Source organism: Notamacropus eugenii, chromosome 2, assembly GCF_028372415.1.
Source record: "Notamacropus eugenii isolate mMacEug1 chromosome 2, mMacEug1.pri_v2, whole genome shotgun sequence".
In the NCBI taxonomy this organism is placed as follows: Eukaryota; Metazoa; Chordata; class Mammalia; order Diprotodontia; family Macropodidae; genus Notamacropus; species Notamacropus eugenii.
In genome coordinates, this window is record NC_092873.1 from 61,416,751 (window position 1) to 61,432,494 (window position 15,744).

The 15,744-nt window shown below is 44.5% G+C and overlaps 1 protein-coding gene and 1 pseudogene across 7 annotated transcripts in view; both read right to left on the minus strand.

Moving 5' to 3' along the window:
- MLPH (melanophilin) overlaps positions 1–15,744 on the minus strand; it is a 63,620-nt gene that overhangs the window by 5,253 nt on the left and 42,623 nt on the right. For 5 of the 7 annotated variants that reach the window (XR_011974004.1, XM_072640655.1, XM_072640652.1 and 2 more), the window contains 4 exons: positions 8,972–9,157; positions 6,177–6,320; positions 5,585–5,677; positions 2,473–2,541 (listed from right to left, as the gene is read on the minus strand). Coding sequence is in view for 6 of the 7 variants with exons in the window: in XM_072640655.1 (XP_072496756.1) it covers positions 2,473–2,541; positions 5,585–5,677; positions 6,177–6,320; positions 8,972–9,157 (492 nt within the window). In the remaining variant the exon portion in view is untranslated. The remainder of the gene's footprint in view (positions 1–2,472; positions 2,542–5,584; positions 5,678–6,176; positions 6,321–8,971; positions 9,158–15,744) is intronic. The other 2 variants (XM_072640654.1, XM_072640651.1) reach the window with 1 other exon arrangement.
- LOC140525337 (3-phosphoinositide-dependent protein kinase 1 pseudogene) lies at positions 11,760–14,158 on the minus strand (annotated as a pseudogene).

Below are 15,744 nucleotides of genomic sequence, written 5' to 3' on the forward strand. Positions count from 1 at the left end.
AACAGATCTTCAGGTTCTGAAGTGCTCACCCTGAAAATTAATCAGTCAAAATGCTTTCTTGAGCTGGTAGAAACTGGCTCCAGCACACCCCTGTTAGCTCTAAATCTATGATTCTGTGAGTCAGACTCATGTCTAGTCTCTGACTCACAAGAGCATTGATCTGCAGCTGAAAGGGGCCTCAGGCTTCCTGTAGTCCAGCCTCTGTATTTCACAGATGAGGAAACTAAGGCCAGGGAGGTCAATTTCAAGGTTACACAAAAGTCCAAATCTCTTCTTTCAGTGCCTCAGTTTCCTCATCTGCCAAGTGAGAGAGCTGGGCCAGAAAGCCTTCTAAGACCCACTCTAGCTCTGAATCTATGGTCTATAATCAACTGAGATGCTTAGTCTGAAAAACTCTATGTATCTGCCAATTAATGTTAACTAAATAGGATTAACTATAATCATTAACGGCCAAGCCATAGGTCATTCAGGTCCTCATGTAGGGCACTGTGGGGGAACCTGAAATCATGGGATTTTTCTGAAGGAAATAAGAGAAAGTCAGTAGGAAGGACTGACATCTTGAGGTTGTCCTGGTCTAATCTATGGAACCAGTCCAATCGTAAGTGTATAAATGGAGAAAAAGAAAGGGAGGTGAAACAGTAGAGTAGAAATCCATCTGTCTTTTTTGGTGCTGGCCATCCTTCTTTCTAGTCTCCTCCCTTAGCTGATGCAGTAGAATGTACTAGGATGTACTCAACACAGTCATGGGGCTGGCTTTCTTCTTAGTGTGTATCAACTTCCGAGGGTCACTTGGGGGGATCGGTGGTGCGTTGGGGCCTTGTCTATTTGCTCCTCAAACCATTCACTTAATGCCAGGCTGGCTCTAAGCTGGGGAGGCTTCAAGCAGCAAGGAGCAGTGGTTAGGCAGGCCATAAAAGCAGTTGTTAAGCATGGCTAGAGGAAGGACCCATAACAATGGTCTTTTTTCAAAGTCTCATTTGTATATACAACAAATAATCAGTGTTAGAAGGGAAGATAGCTATCGGTGTTACTTTGAACGCCCTCTACTTTTTAATCTGTGCTTTCAGTCATTTCTCAGTTGTGTCCAAATCTGTGTGGCCCCATTTGGGGTTTTCTTGATAAACATAGTGGGATGGTTCGCCATTTCCTTCTCTTGCTCATTTTACAGATGAGGAACTGAGGTAAATAGAGTTAAGTGACTTGCTCAGGGTCACCCAGGTAGAAAGTGTCTGAGGTTGTATTTGAACTCAGGTCTTTCTGATTCTAGGGCCAGTACTCTGTGCACTTTGGCACCACCTAGCTGCTCTAATTCTTACTTGCATATGGGTAATTTTTTTCTGTTAATTACATCTTTTTCCATCTCTTCCTGAACTGCTTTAATCAAGTGAAAGTGTTTAATCAGAAATGAAGAAAATTTTAAAAAGCAGCATGGGAGTGGTACTGGAAAGAGAACTGAGTGCATGGCACAGAGGAATTAGGGGCAGAGGACCTGGGTTTGAATTCCAACTCTGCTACTTATCACTTATGTAAATTGGGTGAGTTTGAGCCTCAGTTTCCTCATCTGTAAAATGAAGGGGCTACACTAGGTGACCTTGATGGTCTTTCCCATCTCTAAGTATTGGCTCTCAGGTAACATATGGCTAGAGTGCTAGGTTTGATCAGGAAGACCTGGGCTGAAGTCTAGCCACAGAAGTACTAACTGGGTGCCTCTGGGTAAGTCATTGAACTTCCTTCTGTCTCCCTTTCTTCATCCGTAAGATGATGGATTGTACCAAATGGCCTCTAAGGTCCTTGCCTACTCTGAGTCTATGATCCTAAGTCCCTTCCCTCTCTGTGCCTCATTTTTCTCATCTATAAAATGGGGGATTTGTTTAATTGGCTTCCAAGCTTTTTTTTAGAGTTAAATTAATAATCCTCTATTTAGGTGAACTCCCCCCTTTCCAAAGACCTTCCCACCAAGTTTAATAGCTTAGGAATACTACTCTTTCTTCCCACTCTTTGCAGATGTCGGGGACTATGGGTGTAAAATAGTGTCTACTTTGTCAGATACCATTAATGTGCCTTTTGACTTTGCCAAATAGTTTTTCTCCGCTTTCATCTAAAATCTCTGTCATTACATAATCAATATCAGATTGCTTGCAGTCTCAGGGAGGAGGAGGAGGAGAGGGAGGGAAAGAATTTGAATTTCAAAATTTAAAAAAATGGAATGTTAAAAATTGTTTTTACATGTAATCAGGAGAAAACAAAACATTATTAAAAATAAAATCTTCATTACATAGGATGAGACGGTCAAGGGAGAAGGATCTATTTGAAAATAAAGACAGGAATAAGTTTTAAATAGGGATATAAATCTGAAAGGACTAATTCTGTTCTTGATGTCTGGTGGTGAACTTTCATTTTTCCTTCCTCCTCTGCTTTCCTGGCTTTGGGGTGGGGGGGGGGGCGTGTGGGTGGGTGGGGGCTGCTACTTACTTCATTGGCCCCAGAGAGTTCTGAATCTTCGTCTCCGAGGCTGCTCTTGGGGGGCTGCAGAAAAAATATCTAGGAGTGAAGAAAGGAGACGTCATGGTAGCGGTTTTCTCATGACACCCACACTGCTCAGGTCCCCCCAGGCTGGATGGGGGGGGACACTGATTCTCTCCCTGTAGATGACTATGAATCTAGGTCCTCACTCTGGAGCAAGAGGGACCTCAGAGGCTGTCTAGAACTACCCCTCATTTTACAGGTGAGGAAACTGAGGCTCAAAGAAGTTATAGGACCCTAGGTCTAGAGATGGAAGGAACTCAAGTGGTTGTCTACACCAATCCACTCATTTTACAGATGACGAAACTGAGGCACAGAGGGGAGGAGAGCTACCCTTATGGAGTTGGAATTTAAACTCCAAGACTCCAAATCTGGTGCCATCCTGCATTGTGACTTTCCATTCAAAAAAAACAAATTAAGCAACATTAGGTTGGTAATAGAATTTTTGTCATTTTGGGGGGTGGTGTAGGGTCTAGACCTGTGGTGTATATTGAGGACTCACCAATGTAAAAAATCTCATTCATTGAGGCAGATCAGCAACTCCTGGATTTGGAGTCAGGGGCCTGTCTCTGATGCTTTGTGCCTGAATGACCATGGGCAAATCAATTAACCTCTCTGGGCCTCAGTTTCCTCATCTGTAAAATGAAGGGGTTGGTGTAGATAGCCTGTAAGACTCCTTCCAGCTCTAAATCTATCATCCTTATATTCTACCACCCATGCATCTTTGGGCAAGTCGCTCAACCAAGCCTGAAACTTGGTTTCCTCAAATGTCAATGAAGGGATTGGACGAATAGCTGATATGATTCTTTATTCTCAGTGTTGAGTCTTTTTACATGTATCTGGGTAAAAATAAGACATAAAATAAATAAAATTATAAAAAAACAAATGTTGAGTCTTTTTTGTTTTATTTTCCCCTCATATTAAAATAAAAAAAAAACTAACAAAAACCTCTTTTCTTTTCTTCCCATCCTGCTTTCCATTGGGAAAAAAGAAAGGAAAAGCAAATGCTTTGCAACTAATACGCATAATTAGCAAATACAATGCCCTTATTGACTGTGTTTAAAAAAAGAGATCAGTCCCATTCCGCATCCCGAGTCTGTGCCTCTGCCCAAAGATGCACAGTATACTTTATAATCAGCACTCGGAAATCAAGGAGGGTCTTTGTCTTGTTCAGAGTTCCGACGGCTTTCAAAATTATCTTTGCAGTGTTGCTATTACTGTGTAAATTGTCCTCCTGGTTCTGCTTATTTCATGCATCATCAGTTATAAAAGTCTTTAAAGTTGTTTATTTTTATAGTATAGATATTCTGATCTACGTTGTTCTGGTTCTCACTCCACTCTGTGTCAGCTAAACAAGTCTTTCTTTCCATGTGCCTTTGAAATCATTTACTTCTTCATTTTTTGTAGCACCATAGTATCATATAGTGGTTGTAGACCACAATTTGCTCAGCCATTCCGCTTTTCTTAAAAGGTCAGTTGGTGTGTCTGTCTGTCTGTCACACACACACACACACACACACACACACACACACACACACACACACACACATACACACTTAAGTGATTTGCTCAGGGTCACACAGCTAATAAGTGTTTGAGGCCACATTTGAACTCAGGTCCTCCTGACCCCAAGGGATGACGCTCCATTCACTTTGCCACTTAGCTGCCCCCTATGACAAAGAAGTAATTCTCAAAACAGTTTGGTATTGGTTAAAAAAAAAGGGAAGTTGATCAGCAGAACATATTAGGTAAACTCCATAGATAGATAAGTCCCAAAACCCTAGCTATTGGGAAAGAGACCCACTGTTGGATCAAAACTGCTGGGAAAAGTAGTCAGCAGCATGGAAGAAATTAGATGTATTAATAATAATAGCTAGCATTTCTATAGCACTTTAAGGTTTGCAAAGTACTTTACAAATATTATCCCATTTCCTCCTCACAATTACTATGCAAAGAAGGTACTATTTTTTCTCTGTTTTACAGACAAAGAAACTGAGGCTGAGGAAGGGTAAGTGGCTTGTTGAGGGTTGATGCCTGGATCTGAATTCTGGTCTTCCTGGCTCTAGGTCCAGTGCTCTATCCGTAGTGACACCTTGGAATTAGGCTTGTAACTAATTTGATTTCTAATCCTAATTCCTTTAGACTAACACCTCACACACCTTACGTCAAAATAGGTTCCAAATGGACCTGTGGCCTAGATATAAAAGGTCACAGCACAAATGATTTGAGAAATATTGAAAAACTTTACATATCAGGTTTAAGGACAGTAGAGAAGTTCATGACCACCAGTCCTTAGTGAGGATCATGGAACATAAGATGTGTAATTCTGATTACTGAAAATAAAAAAAATATTTTTCATAAACAACTTCAGTAAAGTTAAGATTAAAAGGAAAATGGCTAATTGGGAAAATATTTGCAGCAAATTTCTCTGGCAAAGGTCTCATTTCTAAGAAACTGGTTCAATTTTTAAAAAAATAAAAACTATTCCCCAAGTCATAAACAGTCTAAAGATATGATGAGGGAATTCTCAAGAGAAGAAACCAAGGTCTCTATAGCTGTATGAAAAAACACTTCAAATGCTAATAATTAGAGGAAAGCAAATGAAAACCACTCTGAGGTTCTACCTCACACCTGTCCAACTGACAAAGACAAGAGTGGAAGGACTTTGGGAAAATAGGCGCGTAGCTGCACTGTTGGTGAAGCTGTGAATCAGTTGGCCATCATGGGAAAAAATGTGAAATCAGAGAAAGTGTGCCCTCTGACCCAGCTATATGCTGTTAGGACCAGACCCAAAAGCGATCAAGAAAGAGGAAAAAGCCCAATATGGACTATAATATTTAGAGCAGCTTTTTTTATACAGGAAAAAGAGCTACTAGTGAGTCTCCAGAATGCAGTATTACCAAGGGAAATAGGAAAATAAAAAACCTGAACAAATGTCTAAATCACATATTCAACAGAGCACTCACACCTGGCATCCCTTTTTGGTTCTGGGAGCTGCATCTGGGGCTTGGCTTGCTGTGGACCACCCCTCCCTCCCTCCTTCTACACACCTTCTACCCACCTGTAGGTTTGATTCCTTCCTTGGTTTCTCCCAGGTGTTGACAAGCAGTCCAGCGGCACTGAGGGCAGCAATTCGAGATTTTATATCTGACACCTATGACAAGACCCACATGTTAAATACATACAAGGACCTCTAGTCAATCTGGCTCACTAAGGAGAACAGTCCTTATCAGCACACTCCAGCCTAAGTATTCTTTGCCTCTTTTTGTGTTCTGGATTCTTTTGGCATCTGGTGAAGCTAAGGGACCCCTTCTCAGAACCACGTTGTTAAATGAATTGATATGCTGAAGAATATACTGGTGAAAGTACAGGGCTGAGCTATCTATTTGTCTTTCCATTCATCCACCTATCTTTCTTTCCATCCCTCCATCATCCATCTATCTATCATCTATTTACCTAATTGCAAGTTCATGATATATACAAATACACAATATGTATACACATATACATAAATACACACATATGTAATTGATAGAATAATAATGTAATTTCTTGCCCCTTTCTTTGTATCCCCAGAACTTCACTTAGTGCTTGGCACAGAGTAGATTCTAATAAATCCTTGTAGGCTCAGCTTAAGCTATTTTGACAGTTACCTCCCTCTTTGCCTGCTGAACCTCAGTGGCAGTCAAGGCTGCTTGGTCCTCCAGCTCTGAGAGCGCTGACTCAGGGCTTCTGGTGCGTGGGACTTGTTCCTCAAGGTTAAGAAGCCGATGCTCCCCTCCATGTATCTGGTCAGCCTGGAGAAAAATAGGATGGAGGAGACTTAGCTACATCAGCAAAAGCCTGATTCAGATTGGGATAAGATGGGTTGCTATCCATCTACAGTGGAAACCGTTGATGTACAGTGTAAACCCAGAAGTAAAGTGAGGGAGTTAGATGAGACAGTCCATAGGGTCCCTGCCTGCTACAAATGCATGATTTGTGGGATCGTTGTCCCTGGAAGAAGCTGGAGAGAGAGGCGCGGGGGGGTGGGTGGGTGGAGGGTTGTAGATAACAAGCTGGAGAAGAAGCCAGTAAGATCTGGGTTCAAGTCTCATCTCTGACACACATAGGCAGCATAATCCTATCCAAGTCTTTGCATCTCCTCAGCACTCTGGACAGCCGTCTCTAAGCCTCCAAGTCATTAAGCTGCATGAGCAGTAAGTTCCTTCTGCTAGTGAAATCCCAGGTTCTGTCAGTTACTGTGAATGATCCTGAACTCACATCCCTGGCCCTTGCCTCACTGTAGCAAGGCCTGGGGAGGACCCCCTGAGGTCTTCAAAGTGATGGAATGAAAATGTTTCATGTCAACTCAGGCTGAGGGGAGGGGAAAATGGAGGTGAACATATTGCCACACTAATGCTGGCCTGAGCGTCTGCTGTCTGAGGAGTAGTTCAGCTCAGTATGGGGAGGCCCCAAATGTTGGGCACCAGGTCATGGAAGTTCATGAAGACCCTTCCACTAAGGTGTGGAGGGGTTGCAATCTGCATGGTGGGAGGAGATGCTCTGAGACATTAAGGATACACAGAGTGGTGGGGTCCATGATTTGGTGGGGGCTCAGACTTGGGGATGGGAGGGTCCTGGGAGGCCCCCTAGTCTGACTCATAAGGGGCATGAATTCCCTTGACCACATGTCCACCCAACCTTTGCTTGAATACCTCCAGGGAGGGCTGGGTCTGGGTAGCCCAGAGTCCTTAGCTCTCAGCTGTTTGGAGCTTTTCTTGACATTAGCCAGACTTCTTAGCCCCCTAGGCTCTTTGCTCTTTTCTCTGGGGTCATTAAGGCCAGGCATAAACCCCTTTCTGTGATAGTCCTTTGGGTACTTGAAAACAGTTATCACCACCTCCCTGAGACTTTTCTGTCAGCCTAAACACCCCCGACTTCTTCATCTGAATCTCACAGGGCAGGGATTGAGACCTTTTATTCCCTATCCTGTGCTCAGGCCCTGAAAGATTGTGTCAGAGGACAGTCCCTAAAGGCACATCTATGGGGTCTGTCCAGCCTTGAGAGTGACTAACTGAAGAATTAGTGGAAGTTTTTCCATAGGATGGGGCCAATGAGGCTAAAACAGGGCTTCGAGGTGGCACCAGAATGCACAGAGTACAGGCCTGGAGTCAGGCTGACTCATTTTCTTGAATTCAAATGTGACCTTAGATACATATTAGCTGTGAGCAAGTCCCTGGGCAAGTTTTGTTTGTCTGTTTCCTCAGTTGGAGAAGGAAATAACAAACCACTCCAATATCTCTGCCAAGAAAACCCTAAAATGGGTTCATGAAGAGTCAGACAGGACTGAAACACAACTGAACAACTGAGATCAAAGTTGTGTTTGATCCTAGTGTGGGTCAGCTGGCTTTGTCCCATTCCATGAATATAGATGGAATGATCAGGCCATTCTTGTTCACCTTCCAAAGCAAGTGTCATTAGTGGCAAGGGGGACTGGATTAGATAGTATGAGGGGATCAGTGTAGACCAATTATCCAAACTAAGTTTGGCTTTGGAAAATCTACTTCATCATCATCATAATTATCATTAATCACTACTGCTGACATTTCTTTAAAGCTTTCAAAGCACTTTAAAGATATTATCTTATTTTATTTTTAAAACAATCCTTATTCTCATTTTGAAGATGAGGAAATTGAAGCAAGCAGAGGTTAAGTGACTTGCCCAGATCTTCCTAAGTCCAGTACCCTATCCACTAGCTATCTATCTAGCTTAGAAGCTCATTTGAAGATGATCTGGAGGTCCTAAGGGACTGCAAGCTCAACAGGAGTCCAGAGTGCTGAAGGCAAGCAAAAAGCCAATGTGATCTTGGACTTCATTAAGAGTGAACTGCAATGTCCAGGACCAGGAGGTGATGGTCTTTGGTCAACCCACACTTGGAGACTTAGGAGCCTCATTTTATGAAGGACATTGATAAATGTGGAGAGTGTACAGCTAGAAAAGTGAATGGCCTCAAATGTACATCATGCAGGATCATTTATCTTAGAGAAGAGAATGTGGGATGGGCACAAAGCTGGCTTCCAGACTTTGAAGGGCTCTCCTTGGTAAACTTGCTGTCCCAGGTCCCAAAGGTCAGAACTAGGATCATTAGTTACAGAGAGGGAGATTTTGGTTGGATATAAGGAATGACTCCATAGCAATCAGGGCTGTGCAGAAATGGAATGGGTAGTGATCTCCCCATCACTGTAGGGAATATTGGAGAGGGGATTATTACTTGGGAAGGATTGACTAGAAGTCTCCCAGCCCAGATGCCTGATCCCAGCCCTCTTCTCTCTGGGATGCTCTTGGGCTGGCAGGTAAAGAGTGGTCTGGTAAGTCTATTTATTGCTCTTTTCCCAACACACTCTTACCAGGCTGGCAGGAAGGCCAAGAAGTCAGTGATGGACTAGTTCAGGGAGTGGTTACCAACCTGCTGGTCCTCGCTGGACTGGGTACCAGGGATGGAGCTCCTTCCTGGGCTCAGCACACTCTGGTCCTCCTCTTCTTCCTCTGAAGACCCTCCCTTGTCACTGACCTTGCTGGTCAGCTCCCCAAGCTTTCTCTTCAGGGCCTCCTCTTCTATGTCAACATCTGTGTGGGGCTGAGGCCGAAAGGACTGAAACAGAGAAGCAAATGAAGCTGGTTTCAATGTCCCAAGACCTCCCCTTCAGGTTCTGACAAACAGGAAGTTTTAGGAGTTTTCATCTGTGTGAAGCATAACATGGAGGGGTTTAGCTCATGGTGGATTAGGACCAGACCTGCAGTTAAGCATTAAGGGTGGAGCTGAAACCAACCACTCAATTCTAGCCCTGGTGACTAGGTGGAGACACTTTTTGATTGAATCAGACATTCAAAACTGAGTGTGAACAGGGCCTGTATACCTTTTCAAATCAATCAAGGTCACAAAGGAGGGACCCTTACAATGAGCTAACTATTGTATCAGGTTTCAGGTGGGCAAGTTCCAGCCTCTACCAAATCAGGTTAGCACACTAATAGTTGGAAGAAAAAGAAACACACAAATAGCCCCTGCCCTCAAGGAGTTTACTATACAAGAGAGGAGACAATTGGGAAACACCCATGTACTGCAAAATATATTGCATACCCAGCTGTGCTACTTATGGCTTTGGGAAAGTGACAGAGTCTCTGAGGGCCTGAAGGGAGGGCTGAAACCAGATGATCTCTGAGCCTCTCAGAGAATTCTCAATCCCTGAGGGCAGAGTCAGTTTCAACTCCGGTCTTCTGTGTGGGTTGAATAGATATCCTCTGAGGTTCTTATGCTGATGATATCTAAGCCTCCCTTCAACTGGAGCTTTATTTTTGGCCTAGTGCAGGTAACTGCCCACAAGAACTCCCTCCACTAAGGAAAAAAAGCAACAACCTCAACAATCACCTTCCTCATTTTATGGCCAGCTCCTGGATGGAAGGGTTGCTGCTGGCCAGGTTTTTTGTTTCTGTCTCCCCAGTGACTAGCATAGTCACTTAATAAATGTTTGTTGGCTGACTGAAGGATACATTTTCTTCCTTGGTAGAATCTGAGCTCCAAGAGAAGGGACTTTTAAAATCTTTGTCTTTCAAGTGCCTGGGAGGTGGGGGGGTGGGGAGAGGAGGTGGGTGGAGGGGGAGTGGGCAAGATCCTGGCCTGAGTAAAATAAATAGTAAATGTTTGCTCACTGAACCAATAGAATGTAAACTTCTTAAAATAACAGCAAGTTTCTAAAGGGCAGAGATTTCCTCTCCAGTCTTATCCTCTTAAGCACCTATCACTACAGTGCTTAGCACTTAGTAACTGCTTAAGAGTCAGTAAAGAGTTATTAAGCACCTACTAAGTGCCAGGCTGTGCTAAGTGCTTTACAATTATTTTATCTCGTTTGGTCTTCTGGGAGGTAAGATGCTATTTATCCTCCCCATTTTACAGATGAGGAAACTGAAGCAGACAGGTTAAGTGACAGAAACTAATAAGTATCTGAGGCTGAATTTGAACTCAGGTCTTTCTGTCTTCAGGCCCAGCATTCTTATCTAGCAGGGACTTGTGTTTATATCTTGGACCTCAGCCCTGTTGATAGCCTGGGGAAGCCCTTTCTCAGAACCATCTTTTAAAATATGCAATATAAAATAGAGGGTTACATGGAAATCAATTATATTGAAAGATAATGATCAAAATGTTTCTAAAACCCAAGTTCATGGACTCCAGGTTCAGAACCCATGTCAAAGTCACCCAGAGCCCAGTGCGGGCTGAGGTCAGCGGGTAAGTCACAGTAGCAACAGCTTCAGCTAACACAGCAGAGAAGGAAGAAATGTTTCCTTGGAGGGGAGGCTGGTGTGTGTAGAGGAAAGAGTGGGAGGCATTCTGGGTTCAAATCCTGCCTCCTTTTATCTATTCCCTGTGATCTTGGGTGGCTCCCTTTCTGCAAGTATAAAACGAAAGGGATAGACTTGATTATCCCCTCATGTTCCTTTCCGCCCTAAGGCTCCTGGAAGAGCCTCAGCTAAGTAGCATCTATGAGGGATCCAGTCACCTTTGGGCCAGATAGGGAAGGAAGGCCGCCCATCCATAGATTTGGCTTCTCTTCTTTAAGCTGAGTTCCTCTCTCCCCCATGCTCCCCAGAGCCCTGCTGTATCCCCATCTACACCACTTCTGCCAATCATTCTCTTTCTTTCTTCCACCTTACCCCCTTCAATCTACCTTCAGATTCCTCTGCACTTGGCTGCCAGTGAGATGGTTATAAGCAGAGAGGTGTTAGTGAGCTAAGGCCTTATCCCCCTCCTACATAACATGCTTTAGATCCGGTTAAATCATACTGACCGAATGGAAGTTCTGTGACCAAATGTAAGCATCTTGACTCTTCTTAGAGCACAGACTCTTTGAAGATCGTGCCTGTGTGGTTTTGCACTAGATGCTTGATCAGCAGAAAGTTACAGTAAGCCATTAATGGGCTCCTAGCAGGTCTGTAGTCCCTCCCTAACTAAGAAGCTTAAACCAGAATGTTTTGCACGAAAGCAACAAGCATTTTAAAGTACTTATTTTGTTTGAAGGATGGTGCTAAGCGTGGAGGATATAAGAAAGGCAAAATCCGAACTGGCTTTTCAGCTTACAAATCTAATATAAATCACGTTGCACACTCTAGAGTTATATATGCCAGTTAGTACTGTCTAAACTCATTCATGAAATCTTAAGGAGAAAGTCCTTACCTGAGACATAAAGTAGCAAGAGGCAAAGTAGAAGGCAAAAGCAGTTTATTTCTGTCATGTCAAAAAAAAGGTGGAACAGAATAAAATAAAATAAAATTAAAATCAAACTTCAGCAGAGGCATCAAAGAACCCCCAGGCTTCAATGATCGCTGAGACAGAGGCAGCTGGTGGATGAGGAAGGCTGGGCAAAGGCATGGAAACACTTCCTCCTAATACATCAGTAGGACTTGGAGGTGACCTGGGATGGCTGTTTGTGGGATGGCCATCCAAGCTTCTTCCTAAGGACCAAAGAGTTCAAGAGGCAGAAGCAGTTGTCAGGGCTCTTGGCCTTCCTGGTATAAGCTTCTCTAGACAGCAGCCTGTGGATGGCCCTGGCATCTGCCTTGACAAACTTCCCAGATCTTCTGGCACCACTTATGAGCATTCCCATTTGGGTCTATCAGGTGATAGGTCCTGGTAGGTGTGTGAACAAAAAAGGTCTTAAAATTCTTGGCTTCCAGCCATAGTTGTGGGGACCAAGGGATTTCTCTTTTCAGAACTTTGCTGACAGGATCCACAAAATAAAGGTGAGGTCCTTCGGTGAGAAGCAACTGGTGCCGGCGGGCAAACAAGCCCTTTCTCTTGTCTACTGGGCCCATTTTCAGTATTAAATGATTGTCTACAAACTGATGCCATGGGTTCCCACTAGCCTGCTTCTCCAATAAGAGTTTTTTCTCCTCTTCAGAAAACTCTAGGTCCAACTCCAAAGAATTCTCATCCAGTTCATGAATGTAGCCCTCCACATGACCACTGGAGCTCTCGAGTGACCGTGGCTCTGCCACAGCAGAGGAATGGAAGGAAGAGGCAGGAGGAGCGAGACTCTGGAAAATATTATAATTTCCAAAGTCATTTTCATCTTCAGATGTAGAGACTGAGGATCCTGGAAACTGTGGAGGAGTCTGAAGATGCAGATTGTCCCAGGTGATGTTTTCAAAAAATGGATGAGCCTTCAAAGCTCCATAGCTCCCCATTTCTTCACAGCCTAATCGATTTGTGGAATCTGAAACCAAAAGCTTTCCTACAAGGTCTTTTGCCTTTGGGAAGAATTGTTCTGGAAAGTCATATGCCAGCTTAATGATCTTCTGGTATATACGATACTCATTTTCAGCTTGGAAAGGAGACAGCCCTGTTACAAGGTAGTATATCACGCACCCCAGGGCCCACAGGTCCGAACTCTTACATGCACTTTTCTCCATGAGGAGTTCCGGGGATATATAAAGTGGCGTCCCCACAAACGAGTTAGCCCTGGTTTGCTTACTACAGGGGGACAATATTTTGGCTGATCCAAAGTCTGTAACTTGAATGTGCATCTCCGCGTTTAAAAGAATGTTTTTGGGTTTCAGGTCCCTGTGAATAATCTCCTGCCCATGCAAGTACTCCAGGGCCGACACTATCTCTGCAGAATAAAACTGGCTGCAGGGCTCATCCAAAGGACCGAATTTCCGGACATACCTTTGTAGGTCTCCATTTTTGGCGTAGCTGAGGCCAAAATACAGTTTATCCTTATCCTGAAAAGTGAAGTAAAGCTTGACAAAGAATGGGTGGTCCAAGAGGGACATGACATCCCGTTCTATGGTGACATAGCGTACTTTCTTTTCCTTAACAATTTGCTTTTTCTCCAGGATTTTAATCGCATAGTCTTTGGAAGTTGTCAACTCCCGGGCCAAGACCACGGTGGCGAACGATCCTTCACCCAGGACTTTACCAAAAACGAAGTCTTCAGGCCTCTTCCCCCAGGCCAGCACTGGGTTCTGGTTCTGCCTAGGCATGGCTACGTAGGTGGGGCTGGGCCCGGCCTCAGTGGCAGTAGTGGCAGTAGCAGCAGCAGCAGCACCGGTGGGGTCCGTGGGAGCCCAGGTAGACGTTGTTGGAGGATCAGGCTGCATGGCTGGGCTAGGAGATGCGCAGATTTGAGCGCTAGTTTCGGGCTGAGCGCCAGCACAGGACTGGCCCGTAGGACTGCAGGCCACTCTATGCCTTGGCAGGCGCTGCTTTAGCGGTCTCGCGGCTCCAGGTCAGTGATCTTCAAGCCTCCTAGGCTCCCAGAGTGTCATCTCCAGCTCCGAGGTAGAGTTAAATATGGTAGCCAGATCCCGCCCCCTCTTTGCCCCCTTCTCCTTTTGGCCTCTCTCTTCCCTTCCCTAAGACCGGGAAGAGCCTACTGAGTTAAGGCATCCTCAGGTCATTTAAAGGTGAAAGAAGGGAGCCAGAGTGAGAAGGCAACAAATAGAATATAAGTTTAGAAAGTCCTGCAGAGTTTTTATAACTTTGTTTAAAAAGGCCAACGGCAGGAGGGAGGCCGAATGAGGAGTCCCCAGCTCCTCTGCCTATCAACGCGGGGTGACGCCCGAGGCGCTCGGGAGATGGCTCGGTCCTGGACAGATGTCGGAAATGGACGAGGAGAAGAAGGAGGAGGAAGGCTGGATCGCCTTTGGATAATGGCAGAGTTCACTGAATGAATGGACGAACTCCTGGAAATAAAGGCCCATTGGAAAATAGGCGAACGGCGACACAATAACCGTACTCTCCGACTTGTTTGTGTATCGCCCTGGCATGGATACACACTTGTACAAATGAAAAATAAGCTTCCCACAGAGGCCAGGCCGAGGCACAGATCCGAGCTCTCCGGGCACCTATCTGACCCCTTCTTTTCTAGATAAGTAAAGCGAAGCACCGGGAAGAAAAGGGAATGAATTTAGTCAGAGTCACAGCTAATTACTATAAAGTTACAGTGGGTTCGAGCTGGGATTTGCTCCCACGCCTTCTGACTCCAACATAATCCGAGTTCTTTCCTCCAAGCCATCTTCCCGACATACCAGAGCAGATGGGAAAGCAGCAGCTAGTTCAAGGACGCGCTCAAAGCTCAGCGCTGATGACATCATTCTCCACCAACACCCCCCTCTCCCCTCCTCCCCAACACGCCCCATGAACTCTAAGGACCACCTGTTACCTCCAAGAGAAAATACAACAGCCTTTCTTCAGCATTTAAAGACCTCCTAACCCATCACTTCCTAACCTTTCCAGGGTCCGATCGGCCCCCTTCACTCCCTCAGCGACAGAACAAAGCTGTCCTCCCTGCTCCCTGCCCAGGACATTCCTTCTCCCTTTGGATGCCTTTTCCCTGGCTGGCTGCTGGGCCAGGAAGGCTTTCCCTCCCCCACTCTCCCTTCTAGTTTTCTTCAAGATTCAATTCAAATATCACCTTCCCCAAGAAGCCTTCCCTGGATCCCCTTCATGCTGGTGCCTTTCCTCTGAGATCTGATTCCACATCCACATGATAACATTTATATAGAAGTAACTAGGTGCCAGGAATGGTGCTAAGGGCTTAATCTCATTTGATCCTCACAACAATCCTGGGAAAGAGGTGCTATTAAATATTATCCCCATTTTACAGATGAGGAAACTGAGACAAACAGAACTTAAGGGACTTGTCCAGGGTCATACAGCTAGCAAGCTTCTAGAGACTGATTTGAACTCAGGTCTTCCTGACTCCAGGCCTAGCTCTCTATCTACCACACCACCTAAATGTGGGTGGATATGTTTATGGGCATATATATACATATATATGTACATATACACACACACATATATTACATATACACATATACATATTAGGTATCTATGACACCTCATTCTTATGTGAAGGTGATTTCAAATTCCTTAAAGCCCAACTGGGCATAGACTCTGGGAAGGGGTTTGTGCCCACATAGTCCTGGGGCGTGGTGGGTGGCTTGTGCCCATTGAGGACCAGTCAAATTCCAGGTCTTGAGGCCAGTCATTTGGTGGACTCCAGATTTATTTCATGTCAGATTCTAAAGAACACTGATGAGATCGTTGAGGGGGGCCATTTATGTTGAAGAAAGCAGATGAAGATGCCATCCTTTGAAATACTGATGGACAGGAACCCTCTTGATGATATTAGAGTAGAATTTACTCATCACATGAGCCATTAAAATAGTTGATTTTTGTGCTCT